The sequence below is a fragment of the Psittacula echo genome, assembly GCF_963264785.1.
Source record: "Psittacula echo genome assembly, chromosome: 16".
Lineage (NCBI taxonomy): Eukaryota > Metazoa > Chordata > Aves > Psittaciformes > Psittacidae > Psittacula > Psittacula echo.
Window position 1 is genome coordinate 1,077,184 of NC_137752.1, and position 24,964 is coordinate 1,102,147.

Sequence of the window (24,964 nt, forward strand, 5' to 3'; positions counted from 1 at the left end):
CCTGGATCCCAGCAGCGGGCTGCTTTGGAGAGCAGCATGCTCTGGAGAGCAGAGCTCTGGCCTAATTCATATCTTGTCAATCAAGAAGAGAAACCAGAAGCTTTTTGACCTCCTCTCCTGCACCACACAGCAGAGCTTCATTGAAGGCATCTCGCCTGTAATTTCTGGAGGAGTCAGGATGCATCTTCTGGAAAGGCTCTTGGCTCTGATTTAACTATGCCAAGCAATGCAGAGGGCACAGTGCCTTCAACTGAGTTATTTCACAGTCTGATTATCTTCCCCTGAGGGAAAAACCAGGTCTTATTTCTACTCCAAACCATGGACTCCTGCTTCAACTTCTTTTAATGAGAGGAAGGATACTTCATGTGCAGAAACCTTCCCTGGGCAGCCTCCTCCCGCCCATCTCTTTTGCTGGAGGAAGAGCTGGACCCTCTTTAGCTGCTCTCCATGGGCAGGTTCTCCAGCCCTTGAACCCTTTCCAAGCTTGTGGAGGTACTTTTCAAGCCTGGATAAGACACTGTGGGAATGCAAAGATCCAGGTTGTGTTCCCAGGTTCTGCTGTGTCACACTGGGTGGTTTTTTCCCTTTTATTTCCCTGGATTGCTGTGATTTTACATCCTGGAAATGGAGCTCTGCAGGTTTCTTTCCCGGAGGAAAGACTACACAGGGCTTCACACTCTGGAGCCCAAGTTTAATAACAAGGTTCTTGACATTAATTATAAAGGTTTCAAAAGGGGAATAAATGAGAACAAATTGCACAGCTGATGCTTTTGTCATTTACCCAGGTGAAAGCCGTGACTATTGCCATGAGGCCAATGGAGCCAGATGTGTATAAAAGCAAAGCAGGGGGAGAAAAGTGATTCCCCTTTGGGGATGTGCTGTGGCTGACTTGGAAAATGTGCTGTTTCAGAGCCTTATCTTGTACCACAGTGGAAATCAAAGGAGGGGCTCTTCCGTTCTGAGGTCTAGGACACCCAAACTGGAGTCACCCTCCATAGTCCCAGCAACTTAAGGGGAAGCTCATCTCATCCTTGAAAATCTCTGTGTGAAAGAAGCTCTCATTGCTGTTCTCCTGCACCTCTCGAATCTCAGTGGTGGACTTGGCAGTGTTAGCAGTTGGGCTTGAAGATCTTAAAGGTCTTTTCTAACTTGAATGATTCTATTTCAAGCCTTGTGAGCTCCAGATATGCCTGGGCCCTCGCACGGAGCATCCTGACCTGCATTGACCATGTTTCACAGGGTTAATGGGAACCTGCTCGGGGGGGTTTTGAAGGCACTTTCAGCAGTGCACCCAGCAGGGAAATACAGCCACACATAAGTCACTCATCCTCCCTCCTTCCCTTGGTTTGGGGGAATTTTTTGTCCCTCTCCGATCCCTGCCAGCGCTGGGTGATGTCTGTGGCAAAACTAAAAAGCTAACTAAAACACCTAAGGCATCAGGGGAGTACATGTTCAAACCCTGTCATACAAATGGATGCTTTTGGCCTCATTGCGCTGCTCTTGATAAAGTCAAGGGGAGCTCAATGCTTTTTAAAGGTCCTCAGCTTTTATGGGCTATAAAGCATTGACCTTAAAGGGAGGTGCTGAGGGAAGTATATTAAAGAGAGCTCTATATGGGGTGGTCAGAGACGCAGTTTTCCCATGGCTGCTCTCAGAACTGTCTGAGCTCTCATTGAACTGATGTGTTGATACTCTCCCTAGGGAAGAGCTGCCTGAAGCTGCAGGATGCTGCTAAACTCACTCTCAGGAGGTCTGGAACAACCTCCCCTTGGACGTTTGCTGATGGCAGCACCCAGAAGTCTTTATCCAGTTTGTTCTCAGCTGTTTGTCCCCACTGAGCCTCAGGCACTGAGCTGCAGATTTTCTGGTTTCTGCTGAATGCTGCAATCTGTGATGCTGGGACTTGGGAAAGGCAAAGACCCCATCTTCACGCTGGGAATAACTGGTACCAGAGGACCCCAGAAGAAACCCTTTGCAATAGGCAGTCAAGGGGGGAAATCCTCTTGTGGGGCCCCTGCTAATGGTGGGCCTGTGGCAAGTGATTTCTAGTAAATCATTCAATAATATTAAGAGAAGATCTGCATCACATTTCTCACCTCTGGAAAAGAGGGATGATGCTATTCACCTGCATCGCCACATCCCGAGACTTCTACACTATTTGTGAGGCCCTGAGAAAACCCTGGTTTGGGAGGTACTGCAATGTGTGGAAGAGAGAAATGGGGGGTAAACGGTCCCCATGGACCTGGGGTTGTCACAGCCACAGTGCAAGTGGGCTCTGCCTACAGCCCCCCTGCACCAGCCGGATCTTTTACAGGGTGCTGGGAGTGGGTGCAAGGGAGGGTCCTGCAGAGCGAGGGGGTGCTCACCTTTAATTAAATGATTTAATTAAGGGCTGTCACTGCCTTTAGTTAATTGAGGGCTGACGTTACAGAGGGTGCTGCTCGGAGCCCTCTGCGGGGTGGCTCTGCGAAGGCAGCTTTGCTCGGCGGGTTGATGCTTGGGGGGGATGGGGTCCTTCTGCACCCCCCTGCCCCAGGGCACCGCGGAGAGCGGGGGATGCTCCGCGGGTCCATGAGCCCGGGGTGGGAGGGTGTCTCCGCAGCATCGCCCCGCTGCCGGGGCCGGTTTTCCCCCTCTGCCTTTGCCGTGGTTAGTTAAATTTCCCCCGCCTCAGTTGATGTCACATCCTGTTCCCCAGCCAGCCCCTGCTCGCAGCCAGCCCTACCAATTCCTTTATTTTTTTAAATCCCTGTCCTCTCCCCATCACCCCCCTTTTCCAGGCAAACTTTTGGCGATAGCCGCGATTATCGCTTCGTGCTCCGCTGCCTTTCTCCTCGCGAATGGTTTTCAATCAGGGGAGCCATTGAAAACAAACAAATCATCATTCCAGCCGGGAGCCAGCGCCGAGAGCAGCGAACCGGGATCCCAATAAATATGCAAAGTGCAGGCTCTGCTGAGCCGATTCCTTGCGCTGCTTCCTGGGGGTGCTGAGAGCCGCCTGGAAAACCGGCCGGGCTCTGGGTTTCGTTGCGTTTTGTTGCCTTTTTTTCCCCCGTGTTTTTCCCGGTGGGAAGCAAGCCCCGCTGCCGGCGGGAGGCGGCTCGGGCTCGCCGGCGCTGATCTGCATGCGAGCTGCCTAGGACGGGGTGCGCGCCATGCAACCGGCAAGCAAGCTCCTGACCCTCTGCCTCCTCATCCTCATGGGCACCGAACTCACCCAAGTAGGTCTCTCTCTTGCTTTTCCCACCCTTCCCCCTTTCCTCCCTATTCTCCCCAACGCCATTTTCTATTAAACCTCGACAGCACAAAAGAAAACTGGGGTGAGGACCAGCCCCCCCCCCCCGCACTCCCCCCGCACCCCACTTTGCTCAGACCTGGGCTGGATGGGGGGAGCGGGATGGGGGGTTCAGGACACCGGACCCCGAGCCGCGGGGAAAAGGAAGGGGCCGCCCCGGGGGGTGTAGGGGCACCCCGGAGTGGGGGTCCCCATCTGCTGCCCCACTTGCAGGGAAAGTTGCAGCCCCCCCTCTCGCCACCGGGCTCGGCCGAGTTCGGGGCTGCCTGTCCCTGGTCCCCGCAGGGACCAGCCCTGAGTGCACGGTGATGGCACCTCCTGCCGCCTCGTCCACCCCAGCTCCTCATGTGGGGGTCGCTTTGCTGGGTTTAGGAGACATTTAAATGTCCCTTGATGTTCCACTGGTGACAGGCTGGTGGGAGAAAGGAGCATCTTATTCATCTCCCTCTCCCCCCTCCGCCTTTTCTCTTTATTACTGGATTTTGATGCTTGTCTTTGCTGTCCCAGCCCCTGCACTGAGTGAGGAGTGAGGCTGGGAGGGGGGGGGGAAGGTGTGACACGAAAGCCATCGCTTGCAAGTGGAAATAAAACTCTATTTGACTTCTTTAAGATCACTGGGGGGAGGCAGGCAGAGAGGTTGTCTTTGGTGGCTTTTTTTTTTCCCCAGTCACTGAGGCAAGGAATAAAAGTAATTGCAAGAGGATGCTCTAGATTGTGGGGTTAATTGTGATGCTGCCTGGAAGCAAGAAAGAAAGAAAAAGAAGCTATAAATAGGAGGGGAATGGAGGCTTCTTAGTGTAGGAGCAATTAGCAGCTGGGCTCTCATCCTGGATGCTTTATGTAGATTATTTTTCCCTTTCTCCTGCTGACAATGCTCTCTCCTGTCACTGCCCTAGTGCTGAAGTTTCAGCAGCTGAAGCCTTTTGGCTTTGCACGCTGAGTATTTCTGCTGCCCCCAGAAAGAAACGGCTGAAAGTAAAGAGCTGCTTTAATTGCATGGAGAGAAGGGATGGGAAGGTTGTCATTTGATGGGGAGAAAGCAAGGAAATGCAAGAGCTGTGTGGATGAGGAGGGGTGGGAAGGATCCAGAGCCGCAAGTGAGCGCGCAGGAGAAGCCCATTGTGTGCGGGAGGATGCGCGGGGCGTGCGCATGCGCCACGATGGACAAAGCACCCGGCGGCCACCAGCATGGACCAGGAACCCCAAAGCGGGGCTCTCAGCACGGGCCATGGCAGCAGCGTGGCCGAGCAGCGTGTGGGGCTGGCCCTTGTCACCCGGCCCCACCAGCCTCCCCTATGCCCAGCCCCGAGGTGCACCGAGGGCCTGGGGACCAGGGTGGTTGGTACCCGCTCCCCAGGGGCTGCACATCCCTCATCAGCTGTTATGGTCCCATCACTCTGCATTGATGGGTTTTCCAAGGACGCAGTTATCACCTCCTGTGCCAAGGATGCTGTGGTGCCTGGCTGCTGCTTCCTTTGCCTGCTTATGTTTTGTGGATGCAGCACTCCAACTTTCTGACCAACTTTAAATGGGGGTGGGTTTGAGCACTGTGCGTGGCTTCAGTGGTGACCCCCAGCCCATTCCAGGCGGTGGGAAGCCCCTGCTAAAGCCCTGCCTCTGTCAAGCTGCCTTTGCAAGGGCTGCTGACTGGTTTGCAGTGTCCAATTGAGCTTTGCTGCCTGCAGGTACCGGGTCCTGCCAGGCCCCATGCTGGCCATGCAGAGCTCTCCTTGCCTGCTGACTTGCTTGGCACTGCAGAGCCCCTTCAGAGTTTGAGCATCTCATGCCTGTAAGCACAGCTGCCAGATGCAGTCCCCAAATACGCCTTTCAGCCCAGGCACCGCCCAGCTCAGTGTCTTCACGTTTAATTCACGCTGGATTCACATCTCTATCACGTGTGGAGTCTCTCCCATCCCTTACAGAGATCTTGTGCCAGGGGAGGAGGGAGTGAGGTTCAGGGGAGAGAGGTTGCTGGTTCAGGCAGCTTTCCCTGATGATGCAGAAGCTATTGCCACCCCTCCTGGCAGTGACACTGACAGGCCAGCACATGAGGCAGAAATGGGGAGAGGGATGGCTGTTAAATGGGGCTGGAGGGGGGCAGTATGTGGCTCTCCTGCCAGCTGGGTGCTGGGAAAGCTCTTCTCATGGAGGGAAGGGAGTTGTCTCCAAGGTATTGGTGCTGCAGCATCCTCTGATGGTCCCCTGGGCAGGAGGAAGATGCTTATGCCTGGCTGGGAGCACATGGGGGATGTGCAGACTGCACCCCCAGGGCTGGGGGGGCTTTGAGACCTGGATGTAGTTTTGGCTGTGTGAAGCAAGGGGAGAGCTGCCCCTACAGCCCCTTCCCACCCCATCCCAGGCCCTTGCAGAAGCCCCTGCCTGCCCCTTGATCCTGTGCCAAAGGTCTCCTAACTTGTTCTGTACCTTGCCTTGGCTCCCCACAGGTCATAACCGAAATGAGGTACTGAGGCTGGGTTGAGTGGCTGGGTTTGGGGTGCAGTGGCTGGATGGGGGTGCAGCACCCTTGCCCTGGCTGTGCATGCAGCGCTGGGCAGAGCGTGGGGCTCTCTCTCCTTGCTGTCTTCTCAGCGAGACCCAGGGCAGGTCCCATGGTGGCTGTGGAGGAGTGGAGCCAACTGATGCTCTCTAAGGATGCTCTTGTCACATGCAGAAGGACATAGCTGCCAGAGAGTTTGAGCTGCTGTAGTAAAGGCAGAGTATGGGCAGAGGGGCCCAGGATGCCATTGCTCGCCTGTCTGTCCAGCCTGTCCTTCTGTCATGCCCTGTGCTCGCTGCTGAGCTGTTACTGGTGAAAACCTCTTTGCGTTCCTCAAAGTTTCACGGTGCTGACATCCACTTCCCCGGTGATCGCTGCAACCCCGCAGGAAGCAAGTTCCTGCAGCAGGAGTCAGTGCACGTGTAGGGCTGCTGCAAGGAGGAAACCAAGCCAATTCTGCCATTGATTTTCCTGAAAGCTCATCAGGTCCCTTTGGGGCTGTTTTCATGGGAAGGATGAGAGCTGCCAGGGACACGCTGCCCTTCCCAAAACTGCCCATGTCCTGCTGTGCTGGCTCCTTTCCACCCATGGGGACTGCTCAGTGCCCAGTTTGGTGCTGAGGCTCTTCCCTCCCCTCTCAGGGATGCACATGGGAAGAAGTAGGATTAAGCCGGGAATCTGCAGCCGGTAACAGGAGGCAGCTGCCTCATCTCATAAACCAATTTGTGTCTTATTCACTAACTTCAGCTTTAACCAATAAAAAAGAAAGGTAATTTCCAGCCCTGGGTTGTATTTATTGCTCCAGCTATCTGTCCTTGTAATCAGCATTAGCATTGCTACGTAAAGTAATACAAAACTAATTACTATCTGAGTGAGTTAGACGAAGGCTGTAGACTGCATTGGGAGTAGAAGGAGCTAATTCTTGAGTTACGAGTTTTAAGTATTGGCTTTGCTCTGTTGTGATGAAGCTGTGAACAAAAGGGGACAAGGCAGGGACAGGGACACCCAGAGAGCATCCCTCTGGGGTTTGTTTCCTGTGTTACGTTGGCCACGCTCTCTGGGAGGTGTGCATGGGCAGGGGGATACCTGAGAGGTTGAGTCAGTCCCCCAGGAGGGGAAATGCACTTGGGGAAACTGAGACACAGTCTGAGACGTGTCTGAGCATCAGCAAACCCCAGCTATGCAGGAAGAGCACCTAAAAATCCCGGTCCTGCTTCTTTTGTGGACTGTTGCTATTGCTTGTGATTGCGTTCCCAGAGCTGAGCCCAGGAGCCCTGCTCCCAGCCTCCGGACCAGTTTGTCCTGGGGTTTGGCCCTGGGAAGGGTTCCCCCTGTTCAAGACCCAGGCCTTGGCTCCCAGCTGGGAAGCAGCATTCAAACCCATCCGAAATGCCAGAGGTCTTGTGGGAAGGTAACAAGGGGCAGTAGCACGGTCAGCCCTGTGCCGTGTTTCTTAAGCAATGTACAGAGCAGGATTTCAGTGTACACTTTGTGACTGGAGGTGGACAACTGACCCAGGGGAATGCACCCAAAACATCATCATCCCTAAGCAAAGCATCCACGTGGCAGGAAACCTGTGCTGGCTGTGATGGGCTCTGCTCCAGCCCCCAGGCTCTGACACTGTTGGCACTCGCTGTTAGAGCCTGGGTTTAATGTCAGGAGCAGCTTTAGTTAAACACAGGTTTAGCGAAGGGAAGACCTGCAAAGGGGTTGTTGTGTCCAGTGTAACACAAAGAGCACGATCTTTCTGCTGCAGTTTGTGCTCACCATGCAGACAGCTAAAGGGAAGCTTGCACAGGGTTTGCTGCAGAGGAGTAGTCCCAGTGTCTGTAGCTGGGCTTAACTTTCTGGAGCACTTTGGGCTGCCTGATCCCAAAAGGTGCAGCACCAGGCACAGGCACTGTCACACCACATCCCACCGGGAGCTGGCAGTGATCTGCAGCATCCTGGGCACTGTTTCCTAAGCACTTGGGGTCTTTAATTGCCATTTTCTTTCCTTCCTTCACTTTCCCTTCCTGTCCATCCACACCCTCCCCGGAACAGGGGAAGGGTTTGCTCTGAGTTAGGACAGTGCTGAAGTGATGGGTGCAGCTCCGGGACTGAGGCTGTATGAGTGATGACAGCACAGACAGTGACAGGAAAAAAGAAGGACTTTTGGAAGTCAAACCCAAACTCAGGAAAACCTGGTGTCATTCATTGTGTGGCAGTTGTGACCTGCTGAGGGACAGATGCCCCACAGCAAATGCAGCAGCAGAATGTGCCACGCTCCAAAGGTGATGGGTACAAAGTGTATGTTCCTTAGTGAGGACGAGGTTGCCCATACTGCCTGCCAGGGTGGGTGCCTCTTGTGCTCGCTGCTGTTCCCAGCCCTCTCCTTGCCATGGGCTGGTGGGGAGGGATTTGGGGTCCTTCCACCCTGCAGCTCCCCTGCCTCATGCAGCCCATGCTCCTTTGTAACAGGGAGCCTGGCATCACAGCATTGTTCGAGACTCCAGGAAGGATGTGAAGAGTCAATGGAGGCAGAGAGTCCTCCAGAGGCTGGTTCAGAGCACCTCCATGAGCCTCAGGAGGGAGCTTTGGAGACAAGTCACTTGGTCCAAGTATCTAAAGAGGATCCCTGATGTTACACAGCAGGGTCCTTCCAGACAGGACAGACCTTTCCTGCAGCCTCTCATGGGTTTCCCGTGCAGAGAGGAGGTGGAAAGAGCTGGAGTATGGGCTGTGCCCCGCAGCACAGCAATCCTAGGGCAGGACTGGGTGCCCTGCTGCGTGATGGAGCTCCGTGCTCCTAGGACAGGAGCTGCTGGCCCTAGGAAGGTGCCTCCATTGGTTCCTCAGCAGCACACATCCTCCTCGCTGGAGATGGGTGTCAGCTGAGATGCCTGCAGCATTTACTGAGCAGCTTGGAGCAGCAGCAGGAGTTGAGGCTGTTAAAATACGGGTGTGTGTGTTCTAAAGTAGCTCCCTTCCTCCCACCGTGCAGTCAACAGGAATCCTCTCGCTGGGGTCCGTGGATCCCATCCCCACAAAAGCTTGGGAGCAACAGGAACTTCAGCACCTCTTCTCTGAACCAGCCAGGAGAGGGAGACAGTGACCGGCGTGTCCTGCACACACACACACACACACACACACAATCTGCCCTATCTGCAAGCCGTGACCCTTGCGGGGCTCCTTTAGGCAGGCGGCACGTCTGGCACCGTCACCTCCCAGTGATGGTATTTCCACTATAAACAGCTATTGTGGAAGAGTTGGGTCTGTGCTGTATCTATTGCTGCTCCTCTTTCTCTGCTCACAACACAAGCACAGGGGCTTTGCCTGTCGCAGCCCATCTTTTGCTGGGGTTCACTCTCTGCTTGCAGCAGGGGACCTCCTGCTCCTGGGACAAGAAAAACTGGGTGACAACATGGGGGGGGTTAAAGCAACACCTCGTGCAAAAACCCCAAAGTGATCAGGAGGAAGTGGGGCTCAACCGGTTCAGCAGAGCTCGTACCATAGGTTTGTGCAGACGTTACAATAGCCAGGTGCTCTTTAAAGGTCAGGTCCTGCTTTGCTCTGAAAGGCCCATCAGTGGATGCTGTCAGGTCAAAAAGTCACCTGGGTCTCCTCCCTCTTGATTTCAGGAGCCTTTCTTCTGATTTGCTAGAGCTTGAGTAAAGGCAGTGCCAGGTCTTCTGCATCGAGTTCATGTCCTTACTGTATTTTGCTGGCTGTGTTTGTTTTGTTGCTATGCTGGGCTTCCGAAAGTCACTCGGATAGGGAAGAAGTTTCTGTGTCTGCACATCACCTGCAGCAGGCTCTGAGATGACCAAGGTCATTTGCCTTTTCCTGCTTGATGCCCATGCCCTGGCAGGGACCTGTGGCTGCTGCTCCTCTCTCTGTGCCTTGCTGCGCCTGTCTGAAGAAGCCTTAATCATAACAAAACATTTGAAGGGCATAAGAGTGAAATTACCTGCGTGCACTGGTAGGAAATAAGTCTTCTTTCAGCGCAGGTGGAACCCAGAGCAAGGCAAAGGAGTGCTTCTTACCCCACTGAATATCATTTTAAATAGTAAATTATCTGTAGGTCTAATTCCCTTTGTATGTGTTTGGCATAGACAAATATAAAGGATAAACTTTACTTACAAACTGAGTTTCAGAATGAACATTAAAGTGATTTAAGTGCAGCACTTGAGTGTGGTGTGAAATCAGAGCAGCAATCATGGTCTCAGGTGCCACAGTGCTGAGCACAGTGCAAGCACCTGTGAGAGCAGAAGGGGCTGAATAGGAACAGAATGGGGAGCTGAGATTTATTCTCACAGATAGAAGCCACCTGAGGCTTTTCCCTGATGAACCTGGTCCTACAGCCACAGCCTGAAACACCTCCTTGGTGCTGACCTCCCTGGGCATGACCTGGCAGTGGTTTTGCCATGGAAAGGATGCTTGATTCCTGGGCTGGGTGAAGCTGGAAATGGTTTAGGAGCCCCAAGCAAGGCAGTGTCTGATTCAGGGGGCAGGGGTGGTTTCTTGTTGATCTGACCTAGTGCCAGCACTCATATTCTACCTCATCTCTATCTCTCCACCTGGTGGACTTGCTCACTGCACTTTCATTTCACGCTCTGTAGCATCTCCCCAGCACTCTGCAGGAGCAGCCCCACTTAGCTCTCGCTGGTCCCCATTGCTTCTGCCCAGAGCAGCAGTGCTGGGCACTGGGATGGTCCCTCACCAAGGGCTGGTACCCAGCCAGGAGCAGGGTCCTGCTCAGGTTGGAGAAGGCAGCTCAGCAGGGATGGCATTTCAGGGCACAGCTCCCTGCTTCCCTGCAGGGACTTGCTCCATACACTGACTTGGATGCTGTATGGCAGGGAAGTGCCTGTGGGTCAAGGATTGGGCATTCCCTCAGCTCCCAGCCAGCTCCTGAGAAGGGAACACTGGGACCCACAGCCCTGAGGAGCTGTGGCATCGGCAGAGCAGCTCTGGAGGTGGCAGGTTTGAGTCTGGGCTGGTCAGAGACCAGCAGGAGTATGGTGGCTCCCAAGAGTCGGCCTGGCTGGGGCTGGTGTACAGGGTGTCCTGGAGCAGGGCCGTGGTGGCTCCTCTAACATGCTGAGACTGGTGCTGTACCAGTGGAGCAAGGGGTGTTGTTTCCATCCTCTGGAGAGGGACAGGGGATTGATTTCATCATTGGCTTTGCAAAGGGTGTTTAAAGGTTCAGTTAGGGAAGGTTGTGCAGGGAACTGCAGATCAGTTGTTCAGAGACTTAGGTTCTGAAGTCACCAGGACAGTTCTGCAAATGCCTTCAGGAAACCTGAGTTGTGTTCACTCCAGCTCACTGCAGACTATATTGCAGGCCTGTACAGATGGGGTGTACACTGTTTGCAGTGTAAGAGCCTGCAGTGGGGTTCCTCAGCAGAGTTTGCCCCACAGCCACACCAGCCACAGAATCCCACAAAGGTTTGAGTTGGGAGGGACTGTAAAGCTTATCGAGTTCCAACCCCCTACCACTAGACCAGGTTGCTCAACGTCCCTCTTGTGTTGTGGGCCCCAAAGCCAAGAGTTTTCTTCCAGCTCTGGGGTGGGATGTCCTGGCAGTGTCTGACACTGCCCCAGCTCTCCTGCCCGTGCAGGTACCGTGCAGCCCTGGCTGCTGGGAAAGGGACAGAAGCGGACAGGGTGATTTGATTCAGCTCAGGTGTGTTGGACCCTGTGTGCTGACAGAGGGCTCTTTGCAGACTGTAGTGAGGGGACAAGCAGCGATGTGGGAGATGCTCTGACGGCCCGGGGGGCCCGCCTGGGTCCCACACGTTATGGGTTTGTGCGGGACCGGTGCAGCCCCTGCGTGCGCTACAGCAGGGAGTGCTGCTCCCTCCGCCCTGTTGGCTTCTTCTCCCCTTCGTCCCGTGGAGATGCGTCCCCGCTACAGGCGCTGTTTCGCTGCGGTCCCTGAGCCTGAGACCGCTCCCGGTTCCGGTCCCGCACCGCGCTCGGAAGCCAGCAGGGGGCGCGGCAGGGCCGCACCGCAGCGGGGCCGCGCCGCAGCGGAGGAGCCGCCTCCGCCCCGCCCGCGCCCTTCTCCCGCTCCCAAATCTCCGCCGCCGCCTCCCGGGTCCCCGCTCTCCCCAGACCTTCCCCCAGCACACGCAAGTCCTTTCCCCAACCCCCCCCCCCAGTCTTTTCCCATCTCCCCAATCCTCCTCTCCCCTCCCCAAACCTCTCCTCAAATCTCTTCCTTTCCCTACAATTCCTTCCCGTCTCCCCAGTTCTTTTCTCCCCTCCGTCCCCCCCGCTCCCCCTTCCCCAAATCTCGCTCTCTCGCCCAAAACAAATTTCTTTCCCTCCCCTGATCCCCCCTTCCCTCCCCAAATTCCTTCTCTGCCCCCCCGCCCCTTCCATCCGCAGTCGCTCCGGCTGCCTGGGCGCTCCGCGGCGCTCACGCCCCCCTCGCCGCTCCTCCCTCTCTCCCCGTCCCCTCCCATCCCCGTCCCGCCTCCTGCAGCCGCTCGCTCCGCTCCGGCTGGGGCGCGCCCGGTGGCGGCGGGCGCAGGGAGGTGGCAGCGGCAGAAGCAGCGGTAGAAGCAGCGGTAGAGGTAGAGGCACCGGCAGCACCATCGCCAGCGCCGGGCAGCGCCGCGGCGGGGCGGCGGCGGACGATGGGCCGGCGGCGAGCGGCGGCGGTGGCCGGGCGGGTGGCGCAGCCCGTCCCCAGCGGCATGGAGCCCGGCGCCGGTGCAGAATGAAGGGTGCCTGGCGCCCCCCCCCGCAGACATGTCTGTGCCTTTACTCAAGATTGGAGTCGTCCTCAGCACCATGGCCATGATCACCAACTGGATGTCGCAGACGCTGCCCTCCCTCGTGGGGCTCAACACCACCAAACTCACGGCGGCCACGGGCGGCACCTTGGACCGCAGCACGGGAGTAAGTGCGGGGCGCAGCGGGGGGGCCTCCCGGAGCATCCTTCCTTCCCGGAGTATCCCTGCTTCCAGGAGCGGCTGCGCTCCGCCGCCCCGTTCCTCGGGATCAAATCCCTCCTTGCCCCGGTGCCCCCATCCCCGCACTCCTGCGATCTCCCAGCCGCCCTTCACCAGACCCCACAGGACCCCTCCGTCTGCAGAGAGCAGCGTCCTGAGGAGAGACAGCGCCCCTCGGGGTGATGGGGGGCTGGGATGCAGAGAGGGGAGCTCCTCTCCTCGGGTTTTGCCGTCCCTAGCTCAGGGCTGGGGCGATCCGGAGCCTTCAGCCAAAGGGTTGCGAAGTTTCCCTCGTGGCCGCTTCGCATCCGCCGGGCACAGCGGGTGCGGGTCCCCGGGGTCTCCTCCGCGTCCCCGCCCGTCACCGGAGCCGGTCACGGGGTGGGAAAGGCAGCGGCGGAGTTTCGGTGTGTTCCGGTCGTGCCGTATGTTCCCTGTCCCTGTGCTGCTGGAGCGCTGGTGCCGTGCCTGATCCCGGCACTTTGGGAATGGCTGAGAAAACAATCCTTGTATGCAGGGAAAAACGGGCACCTTTCGCTTCCAGGCTGCATGCTTGTGCCTCCTGAAAGAGCGGAGGAATTAGAGCTCCGCTGTGTCAAGTGTTTCAGGTAGTGGTTCTGCTAGTTGTGAATGAAGCCGGGGTTTGGGTTTTTTCCATGTTACCAGGGATTATGAGACCCTTTCATTGTGTTTTTTCCTTCGTGGTTGTTTTAGCTGGAGAATCAAATTCTCTGCCTGCGTCGCTGTCCCTCTTAGTGCACATCTGACAACATGGGTGCTTCATCACTAGATGATCTTTGAGGTCCCTTCCAACCCTGACCATTGTATGATTTGCAAGGTGATTTGTAATATATGGAAACAGTAGAAAGAGCCTTTCCATGCTGGTTGGCAGCACGGTGGTACCTCCACAGTGATCGGAGGTTGAATTGTGGTTAAAGAATGTGTTTTGCCAAGTGCTGTGAGATCAAAGGAAAATGAAGACCAGCACAGGGAGCACGAGGGGAGTTGGGGAACGTGTTCGGGGCTGGGCTCCCGACTGCAGCGTGCCCTGACCGCAGAGCATTTGCAGGGACGTGGTTGTCTGGTGACCGTCCCCATCCCAGGAGGGTCTGCCAGAGGAGGGGGAAACCTAACTCCTGGTGTCCATTTACTCAGGAGAGCTGGTTTTCCTGCTGCCGGATCCGGGAGAGCTCTGCAGCAGCTCATTGATCCCTGCTCAGCCCTCAGCCCGGACACTGTATCCTCACTGGTAGCTCGGGCACATCCTTTCCACGGTGTCAAGGAGAAGTCAAGTGCTTTGTACCAGCAACCAGGCAGCAGTTCCCCATCCTGATGTGCTCAGTGCCCTTCAGCACGCTACAGCCCTTGCTGCTTCATGGTTTCTCTCATGTCCACGCTTCCTCCCTTGTGTTGCCTCCTTGCTCCAGCTCTTGCTCTCCTTCCATTTGTCCCCAATCCATATTTTTGCATTACAAGTGAATTTTGCCAGCTGGGCCCTCGGAGGAGCCTCCCTCCACATCCAGCACAGCTCCAGGATCAGCCACATCCCCTCTGCTTCCTCCACTCAGTCCCCCTTTACCTCCTGCACCCCTGCCAGGCCTCCCCCCATTAACTTCACATCTTTCGCTGTGTCCATTAGGTGCTGCCTACCAACCCAGAGGAAAGCTGGCAGGTCTACAGCTCTGCCCAGGATAGCGAGGGACGTTGTATATGCACAGTGGTGGCACCTCAACAGACGATGTGCTCGCGCGATGCCAGGACAAAGCAGCTGAGACAACTATTAGAAAAGGTAATGGTTGAGCCCTTCTGGGAAAGGTGGATGGTTTGGGGTGATGCTGAGGGTAAAAACCCGAGTGAACTGGGCTGAGCCTTGGTTTCCAGGGAAGATGGAGCCCTGGATCCCACGCCATGTGTGTAGTGGGGAATCATGAGCTGCAGTTGGGAGGATGAATCTCTTAAGTGTTTCTGAGGCACAGAGGAAAAGGGAGCGTGGCCTAAAGTCAAGTGAAAACTGCTGAGATCAAAGCCACAATATTGAACCGTATCGCTTAAAAAAAGCTGTAATTTACTCATTTCCCCCCATTATGTTGACACCAGCAGTTTCAGAGGCTCAGCTTCAACAGGATGAGAGAAGCTCGAATTCAAACCCCAAAGCCCGTGCGTTCCTGGCCAAACTGATATTAAAAAGGTCGAATAAAACAGTACAAGCTGTTGACATCAAATAGCACAGAAATGACAGTTAGTGGGGTTCTTCCTAATGTTGACATCCACTTGATTAGTTTTTAATAGTCTGCTGTCCAGAGAGATCAAAGAATCTCATTAGGGAAGCGTTCCCGATAACAAGAAATTTTCCAGATAATGGATTTTGTTGCAGAAATGCTGTTTCATGTGAAATGCTCTTCTCTTTAAAACATAAGTGGCCTCCTGTGCTGGGTATTTAATCATCCCTCATGCCCTAATGCTATGTTGGCATGCGCTGTGCATGACAAAGCCATCTTTATCCTGCTGCTTTTGCGAAGTTGCTGTATTAGTCACTCAAAACAATATTAAACCTACACTTAACTGATTTTCCTGCGCGATGAAGACAATAAAGGGAGGCAGGAAACATTTAGCCCTAAATGACTTCTTTGATATGTCAGAGCCTTCTAAAAATAATCCCACTCCCAGTTTTTCTTTCTCTAAGCAATAGCAGCAGTCAGTCCAGCAGCACATTTAAGAGGCAGCGCGTGTTGTATTAGTGGCTGACACCGGCATCCGAGAGCCTTTGCATTCCTAGAACCACTCATATGCATTAAACAAGCAGGGTTTGACCCAATGCCCTCAGCTAATGGGTCTATGAGACCTGCGATAACATCAGCTCCCATGTGGAGGGCATAAGTGCTCCGGGATTTTTCCCTTCTGCAGCTCTCCGGCTGCCAATGAATAAAGTGAGGGAGGAGCAGTATATTTCAAGGCATGTGTTCTGGGGGTATGGTACCTGCTTGCTAATCTGTCTGCATCTCACTCCTACGCTAACCTATATGAAAATCCCAAAATAAAGACTAGGCTCTTAGTGCCAGACATCTGATCTTGATGGAGGCTGAAATGATAATCCCTGTAGGAAAATGCAACTGCAGAGAAGAGCTTCCAGCTTCCCAGGCAGGATTTCAGACCTGAAAACTCCTTCCCTCGTCTGACATCTGAACTCTAGCTTTGGGGTGGGAAAACTCACATCTCCTGATTTCTCTCTGCCAGCAGATGAAGAAGCAGAATGTGTCAGAGAGGTAACCAGGTTTGGCTTTCCAAAGGAGAGACCTGCCAGTTACCTGTGGAAATAATAAGGCATTGTGTGTGTGTGTGTCTGTGTGTGTGTGTATCTGTGAGTACACAGACCAATTACAGCATCTCCAGTGCAAATCTCTGCACAGAGGCTTCAGCCACTGAATGTACTTTGAGGCTCAGAGCTGCTAAGACTCCATCTAACCTCAACATTTGGGCACAGGCATGTGCATAGAACCTGCAGCTCCTGCTGCTTGCAAGTGAATCCTGGGTACCCCTTTGGGTTAAAGAGCAGGCGTTGGGTGAGGTGAGGTGAGCCAGGTCCACTCACCACTCACAACCTGCCAGCCTGTGTTCTGACACCAAGGAGCCTGAGCTCATCTTTGGCAGGAGTACACAGAGTCCTTCCAGCCTGGCATGTGCCAGGTGCCAAGTCCAGACCCTGGCCTGCATCCAAACCAAGACATCATCCAAATCCTGTCCATAAACAGATTATGGTTTACCTTCAAACAGATTTTTATACAATTCTGGGGGCTCTGCTGTCTGTGAGGACTTCCTCCTCCGATGGTTAACCCATTTCTGGTTTCCTGCCAATTCTTGTTCTTTGCCAGCACTGATTTCCAGATTAAACAGTTCTTTTTGTACCTTTGATATTCACTGCAAGGTGTCTATAGGGAGGACAACAGCATCTCTTCTTAGCCCATCTCTCTGCTAATCCTTCACATAGACCATGAGAATCTCCCTCAAGATGCTTTGCGCTATTGCTCCACCAGTTTTGTCCAGCTACTCAAAGCTAAAGATTCATCCCAGTTCAAACCACAAAGATGGGCTTAGAACAGCCCTTTCTGAGCTGGCATGAAAGGCTGATCCACCGGGAAGCTTGAGCAGGGTTTAAACCATGGCTTTGACAATATAAACCTCTCTAGGATCGTCAGGCCAGTATTTCCCCTCTGTTACGCTGGTTTAATTCTGAAACAACTCGGTGCCAAACAGCATGAGCAGAACAGTGCTGGAAGTTTCATTTGTGTTGGTTTTCTGTTTCAAATGCTAAAATTACCTCTTTTCCCCAAGACAATCACAGGTATCTCTTTCACATTAGCCTGATGGAAAATGAGGTTTCATTTGTGTGTGTGTGCTCCACCAACAGAGGCAAAAAAGCATTTTAGCTGATGTTTGAGAATAGCAGTTAATGGCTGAAGCTGAGGGAATCTGAGAGCCCATAGCGCTGGGTCTCAGCTCATTAGAGCACTTTGTACGTGTAAGTTTAAGCTCAAACAGCCTTACTGAAATCTAGTAATGTGCCAAAGTACTTTGCTGGATCAAGAGCAGTATGTGCTAATGAAGGAAAACAAGTAGATCTTCAGCTGATGAAGCACATGTTACTGTCAGGGATCAGGAATGGTGGAGACTGACTCTGTGTAAGTCTGACCAGGATCTTGCCTGGTTGAAAATAATATGGACAACAAAGAGTGAGAGTCTGGAATTGAAAAACACACCCGAAATAGCACAGCAGCCTATTTTAGGCGTCTCTGTTTGGAGACATGTGAGGATGCTGTTTTCCTCTGCCGTCAGGGGAGAGGCTGACTCCTTCCGAGGTGATTCAGAGCAGAAACCTGAGTGAGATACTCTGATTCGTTTCCTAGTAGAGTCTGTCTCTGCCTCCCCACCATCCATGAGGCAGTGGAAGGACCCCCCCAGCCTGGCTTAGCCCCTGTGGGGTCAGATACCGGAAGCCCTCTTTGCTGCTTACTTGCAATTTGTCCTTTAATTGGGGTTAGGCATTAGTGGAATAAATGAGATCAATTTTGTATAATCCCTGTGAGTCATTCCTGTTCCAACCCATCGGAACAGTTCTGCTGTGTAGATGCAGCTTGACTAACAGCAGGATAGGCTGGATTACCAGAATACAAATATCTGCAGACAAGTCACGCTTATGTAAAACTTCCCTTCTCCTGCTTCAGGGTGCAGAGAGGTCTTCAAACTCCTCCCCATCCAGCCCAGGTAACTCAGCACCCAGCTGTATCTGCTGAGAGCTCATCTACCCCAGGGCTGAGCTCAGGTTTGCTCTTTTCCTGTTCAAACCAAGAGGGTCTTGTTCTGCTCTTCCCTGCTCCTCACACGTCCCTGAGCAGGTCCTTGGTGGTAGGCAGGATGGGTGCTGGTTCATCTCTGAGCGATGTGTTTGGACTTAGAGGCTGGAAATAGCTTCACCTTTGCTCAGCAGGACTGTTAGAGCCCCGGAGCAGTTGTTCGAAATGTTTCCTCACTGTTGGCCTTTGGAATAGGGGTTGTCCATTCATTTTTAATAGCTCCCTGTAATAGGTTGCTTGTCGTTGTGCGTGAGCAATGGGCGTTTTGATCGCTTCAGAGATGCAGACACCAAAGTTGGCATTTGACCTGTGCTGGTTGCAGCAAGCAGCCTCCGAGACCTGGCTGCGTGCGCGTGTCCTGCCGTCCCCTTGCTCTGTCACTTGAGGTAAGTCACAGCAGCCCAGTGGGATTTGCTGGAGGAAATACTGCACTTGCACCATTCTTTCCCCATCCCAGCCTGCCTGCACTTGGCTTTGGCGAGGCTGGAGACAGGAGCGGATGTGGCAGCAAGGGCTATGGGATGTGTCTCAGAGCGGATCTGCAGGGATGGTGCTGGCTCATGTTTAGGTTTTGCTCAGACACCCACAGATGAAGAGACTCGAACCAGGGCACCTTTAACGTGAGGCCCTGACGCAGCTGCATGCTGGGGTGCCTGATTCATTTCAAACAGACGTCATCCCTACGGATGCCTGCACTCATGTTCCTGTGGGTAACGTGGCAGCGGCACCAGTCGTGGGTTGAACCCTGTGATGTATGAATACAACCATCCCTGACGTAAACACCTTAAATTACACCACTCTTTAATGCTAAAAGGCGCTCAGGTGCCTGCCTATGTCAGAGCTGCTTTTACCTTCTCTTAGGCTGAAAAATGAGAGAAGGGAATATCTTAATAAATGGGATGGCAGCCAGCCTCCAGAATCGGGTCAGCCCAGCTATGGTTTCCCTCCCTTCCTTACACCTTCAGCTCTCTTTCTCATGATGAGCCCAGCCAACCCTCTTGCATCATTCCTTCAGCAGGGCCAGATGGGCGCTGCAGGGATGCAGCGTCGCTCGGCTAGGAAAGATGCCGACACGGCAGCACCACCCGGGTGGGCAGGCTGCAGTGGGATCACCCAGAGTAGGAGCTCCTGTGGTGCTTCCCAGCTCTGGGATGCCCTCACCTGCAGCTGGATTTGATGGCAGATGCTGTATATATAAGCAGTAGGGCTGTTTGGCTAATGAAGTGTTACTAGCTGGGAGTAAAGTTTGCATTTAGGCAATCAGTGTCACTTACATGGAGAAATGGTAATGTGCACCTCAGCAGAAGTATTTCTTGTAGTCAGGTGTGCTTCTGCTCAACTGAGAGCCTCTCCTCACTTGATGGTGAGGCCATCGTGAGGGATGTGTGCTAGCCTTGGCTATAAGCCATGTCTGCATGTGTGATTGTTATTCTCTGAAGTATGGCAGGATAGACATTTCTGAACCCAATTTGCTCCGGTTTAGAGCATGGGTCATGTTGATTGACTAGCAAATAACGCAGAGGTGCATTACTCTTTAGGTTGACGACTGTGTAGGAAAAGGGTTCAGCATTGGGATGTGATGGGACTGCCTCACTGTGGGGGAAGCACCTTCTAACTGAGTCCCTTCTCATTTGGCAGGTGCAAAACATGTCCCAGTCGATAGAGGTGTTGGACAGGCGGACTCAAAGAGACCTACAGTACGTGGAGAAGATGGAAAACCAGATGAGGGGACTGGAATCAAAATTCAAGCAAGTGGAAGAAAGCCACAAGCAGCACCTGGCAAGGCAGTTTAAGGTATGTCTGCTTTTAAACTGCTACCCAAGCTGTGGCCAGGGATTTAGTGGGTGCACATAGGACTGTGGCCGTGGCCCTCATCAGCTCACGTGGCCATTGGTCTGGTTGTACACAGTGCTGGCCATCATCCACCCATCCAGCTCTCCCCCATCTGAAGCACAGCCAGATCCAGGCTGTGGCATCGCATCCTCCATCATCTGCAATACATTTTTCTATAGGGTGAAAGCCTACATTTGTACATCTCCAGACCTACAAGCCACCTGGGTGCCCAATCAGCAATGTAGGATCTCCCTGCAGCGGGGGTCTGCAGGGAGACCCCGGGGTGGTGGAGGTCAGAGTGAGGTGGGTTCGCCTTTGTGGCTAGGGAGCCCTTCTCCATGGCATGTCCAGGACCCATTCCTTGGGAAGAGCCAGGACCTGGGGTTCCGTTTCCAGTTCTGGCAAATGGGCTGTCACCACATCACCTCCCTCTAAGGAGCGGTTGTAGCAATGGGGCAACTGATCAAAACATCAACCCCAAAAGTGCCACTGTTGTAGCTGTCCTCAGGGCAAGCTGCCCATCTCAAGGATGCGCAAACATCCAAGTTTGAAGTAATGGTGTTGGCAGCAGGGTCAGCACCTTCTGACGGGTTCTGTGTGTTTCGTCCTGACATCCGACAAATGAGAAGGTATCAGTGAAGCTACCATTGGGAACAGTGGTTAAACTTCCAAGAAATTGATTGGGAACAAATGAAATTGCCCAAAAGAGGCTGTTGGCGATATCTGGAATCATAAATCTTCGTAATGCTTTGGGTTAATAGATATGAAAATCCCACATGGAGAGGATTTCTAGTAAAATTTGAGGATGTTTTTGCTCAGGCACCCACTGATCCTCACCCTGGTTTGCAGGCACTTCCCCAGCAGCTGGTGGTTTAAAGCAGATCAGGGCTCTTTTAGTTGAAATGAAAAATTCAGTTCAATACTGAAATACCAAGAGTACATCATCAAAAACTGCGGAAAAGGTTCTTAGAACTTTTCACCAACTCCACCTCCTCCACTCCCCATCTCCGGTTATCACAGGACCCTAAATATAGCTGCGCAGTCTGGATGGAAAGACCAGCTTTCCAATTTAAGCATGAGTTCCTTTCTATTTTTTCACTTGTTCATTTTCTTCCCCCTCCATCCCGATGAGTTAAATCCTCCCCGTTGCCAGCCAGGGAGCTTGCACCAGCAAATGCAAGTACATAAGAAAGTAAATATATTCCCCAAGTGCAAAGCGCAGGAGGAAAAGCCTCATGACTTAGAGAGCAGGGGATGGGAAGGAAGGCCAGAGGTGAGGCTGAGGAGCAGTCTGTGGACCCGTTCTGCCCCAGCTGCTTCAGCAGGCAGGCACACGTCCCAGCCCTGCCCGCTGGGAGCTTGGCCACTGTGTGCAGTAGTTTGAGCAGCACCAGGTACGCTGTGTGTATCGAACACGCTTCATTAAGGGTAGGTGCATGCATATTTATGGCTACTCATTAGCTGCTGGAGCAAAGCATCCTCAACAAAATGCTGTGTAGCGTGCCTTTAAATGAGGCCTTCATTGCATTAAAAAAGATATATAAAACCCCTCCATTTCTGCAAAGTACATTTGATCATGGCTTTGATTTTGATGTTCCTTATAGTATGCCGAAAAACAGTAAAGGCTTTTTGTCTAATTTGCTGCCAAAGCACCATTCGAAATACCAGCCACAGCATTTTGTTTCTGCTAATGCCAGCATTAAACTGTGAGTGGTTTGGAGCTCTCGTGTTGTTTTTTTCTCTCTCTAGTCCGTAAGAGTATGTGTCTATGAATGGCTATCTATATAAGGCAGGTTAGCGAGCTAGATCCTCAACAGTATTTCATTTTCTTGCTTACAGGGCTAACTTAAAAGCAAGTTTTTTCAATGCTGCAGTGACTGAAGAAGCAGTTCACTCCCATGTAACCATGAAAAGAGGGCCACAGAGCATTTTGCACCATGCATTGATTTTTTTGATTATTTTCCAAATTAGCACCATATCTCACTAAGGAACCTTGAACCACCCAACCGAGATCTTCCTTTGCATGCAATTGTAGATGCATTTCATGACTAGTTTGAAACCCTTGTCAATGCATATATATCTATTATTTTCTTTTATTTTTTGGAAAGAAAAGAACCGACAAAAAACAACTCTTTGTGTATGTGATCTGAAGCATGTAACCCTAAGATGTTGCATTCTAAAAATGACAAATAAAGGCCTTTCCCAAATATTTTTGTGTTCTGCAGCCTGTTTAATATGTTCTTTCCAATACATCATTTGGACCAAACTAATAATTAAACTAGTTTAAATGATAATGATTGTGGGATATGGACATTTGCACTCACGTAGGAAGCAACCAGGTCAAGGCAGAGGGTTGCAGATTTTTGCACGCATAGCACTGAACCAAGCTTATTTTAACCTTGCAGGCAATAAAAGCGAAAATGGAGGAACTTAGGCCTTTGATACCAGTGTTGGAAGAGTACAAAGCCGATGCAAAATTGGTATTGCAGTTTAAAGAGGAGGTCCAGAATCTGACGTCAGTTCTAAACGAACTCCAGGAAGAGATTGGCGCCTATGACTACGAAGAGCTTCAGAACAGAGTGTCAAATCTTGAAGAAAGGCTTCGTGCATGCATGCAAAAATTAGGTAGGCTCAGAACAACATGGTGGCACTGGCTGAACACCATCGGTGTTAACCCACGCATCCCGTCTGGAGGCAGAGATGCCAGACTGGACATCTCCTTGGGCCTGGCTGTAAGGGATGAGCTCGTGCAGCCAGGTTTGATCCTGAACATCCTTATGCCATCAGTAACATCCATCCTGGGAGTAGTCCTGCTGAGGATTACTCGCAGGAGCGATGCTGCTCATGGTGTAAGTGCTTCAGGATCAGGCCCTGGGCTGGGCATGTGGCGTTTTGCAGCATTTGCATAAGCGGGCAGTGAGATGCGGTCCATGCGCTTATGCAAAGCAAACACATGCACCCGTGTGGCTTGTGCATCGATGCCCCATCTTGTTGCAAACTGGACCTGGCACATCAGAGGTCTCATGCACCACATTGAGCGGTGTGTATGTGTGTGTGTGTGTGTGTGTGCGTGCAGGCTGTGACTCGGTTTCCCTTTTCCCTTTTGCATCTTGCAAATCCCCATTGAGAAGAGCATGGCGCAGTGGAGCGGGATAGAAATCCTCCCCATCCTTTCTGTTCCCCAGGGGAGCCCCTTCCACCAGGCCAAGTCACCAGCGATGCTAAAACATGACAGATTCATCTGTAATCTCAGTTAGAGAGTATTAATTGGCTGAAGCCTTTTGGGTCTGTTGTGGGGAGACACAGCCGTAGCTAATCCCAGTGTCCCACCCCAAGCACAAGTGGAGAAGGGGAAGGTGGGTGCTGCCTCCTGCAGCTGCAGAAGCCTCTCCACTGGTCACTGACCCAGCTCTGACTTGATTTCATTTCTCCTCACATTATTGACTTTCTTGTTACGCAGTTTAGATAATCTAAACACATGAACTGCTCCGCAGTCTATTCTGGTAGCACATATGAAATTACACTCTCAGGTAACTTCATGGAAGATCAGATCTCTCCTGAGCACTTTATATCCTTGGCAAGGTAACGCTTTGTTTCTCTTTAGTCTCTGCTGGTGGGATTGCTTTTGCTTGTTTCTAGATGCCTCCCCTGTATTTCCACCTGATGTGGTCCTTATAAGCTGCCTCTCACTTGGAACCTGGGACAGGGAAGTGATGGCCCTGGGGAAGGCAACAGCGTTGGGGGGTGGCAGGAAAGTCCTGACCTTGTCCTCAACCCACTTGAATTTCACCCTGAAGCCTTACTGGGGACAGAAATGATGGAGGCTGTAATGACGTGGTGCTTTCTGTGTTAGCAGTACCTGATACCTGGAGGTTTATCATATGGGGGCTGTACAGGCACCTCAGGAATGACAGTCCTGCAGTGGGTAGGATAAGGAAGGATGGAGACCATGGCCAGGAGTGCCTGTTTGACCAGAGCAACCCCCCGGCAGCCCCACAGCCCTGCAAACAGCTTTTCTCATTCCTCCCCTGCTGAAGGCAGAGGTGGGTGTGATGGGAGGAGAGGTGCCCACTCCTTGGGCACCATCTGCTGCTGCATCCGTATCCTTCAGCCCATCACTTGGAGACGAGGAGGAGCTGTGGGTGATGGGTAGAGGGAACAGCAGCAGGAGCAGGGGGCTGAGTCTGAGCTGTAAAAGTACCTTCCCAGGGATAGTTCTGTAAACAGAACCACCCTGGACCCCACAGCCCCTCTCCAGCAGCCTCAGTGCAGCTGCCCGGCCCAGGCTGATTCCACCAGAGCCAGGGGAGCTGTGATGATCCCCTTGCAGACTGTAGGAAACAGCTCCCAAACCATTTAGGGCTCCAAAATAAATAGAGTTTGCTCTTGGACCGTTAGCGCCTTCTGCTCTGGAGCATGTTCTGCCTCATTGCCTCCTCATCCTCCATGCAAGGCAGGAGCCCAGGGGACTGATGGTGAGCTCTTGCAGGGAACTTTCTTTTAGAAACTTTTGGGAGGGTTTGGAGTCTTTTTGAGGCTTTATTGGGCTTTTTGGCCATGACCCTTCTTTCTGCTCTTCCTCTCTCTCTGACCATGGGGTCTGGGCAGTGTTTCTCCTCTGGGGCACTGCAGCACCCCTGGGTGGTGGTGGAGATGGATGCTGAGTCTCACAAGGGTTCGCCTGGGAGGGTGATTTATTTGGTCACAAGACAGCAAACAGCACAGATTGAATTTCCAATGTTGTTTATGGCTCCGGAGTGTAAACCAGTGCAAATGGTGGTTAATTGAGTTAAATGGGGATAACAACCTCACAGACACTTGGCTGCTGCACGATGAGGCTGTTTGCTGGGGATTGCTGTTTGCTGCAAATTATCTGCTCAGAGAGGTTCACTGATGTTTCAAGAGGAACGTTTTAGCTTAGATTTGCTCTGCATGGGCAGCAGCGCTGCGCACCTGATGCGTGTTCACCTTCTAGAGTTCAGGGTACAGCTTGATGTGCCCAGAACAGGATCAGGGACCTGCTGCAATAAGCATGGGATGAGGGAAA

The 24,964-nt window shown here is 52.7% G+C and overlaps 1 protein-coding gene across 2 annotated transcripts in view; it reads left to right on the forward strand.

The window, feature by feature from the left end:
• Positions 1-3,155: 3,155 nt before the first annotated feature.
• OLFM1 (olfactomedin 1) overlaps positions 3,156-24,964 on the forward strand; it is a gene marked incomplete at both ends in the record, with an annotated part of 28,421 nt that continues 6,612 nt past the window's right edge. Inside the window, 4 exons of one of the 2 annotated variants that reach the window (XM_080630735.1) lie at positions 3,156-3,221; positions 14,376-14,525; positions 19,723-19,878; positions 22,323-22,542. In XM_080630735.1, the coding sequence (XP_080486861.1) occupies positions 3,156-3,221; positions 14,376-14,525; positions 19,723-19,878; positions 22,323-22,542 (592 nt within the window). Of the gene's footprint in view, positions 3,222-12,533; positions 12,684-14,375; positions 14,526-19,722; positions 19,879-22,322; positions 22,543-24,964 lie in introns of those variants that run through there. The other variant, XM_080630734.1, reaches the window with a different exon arrangement.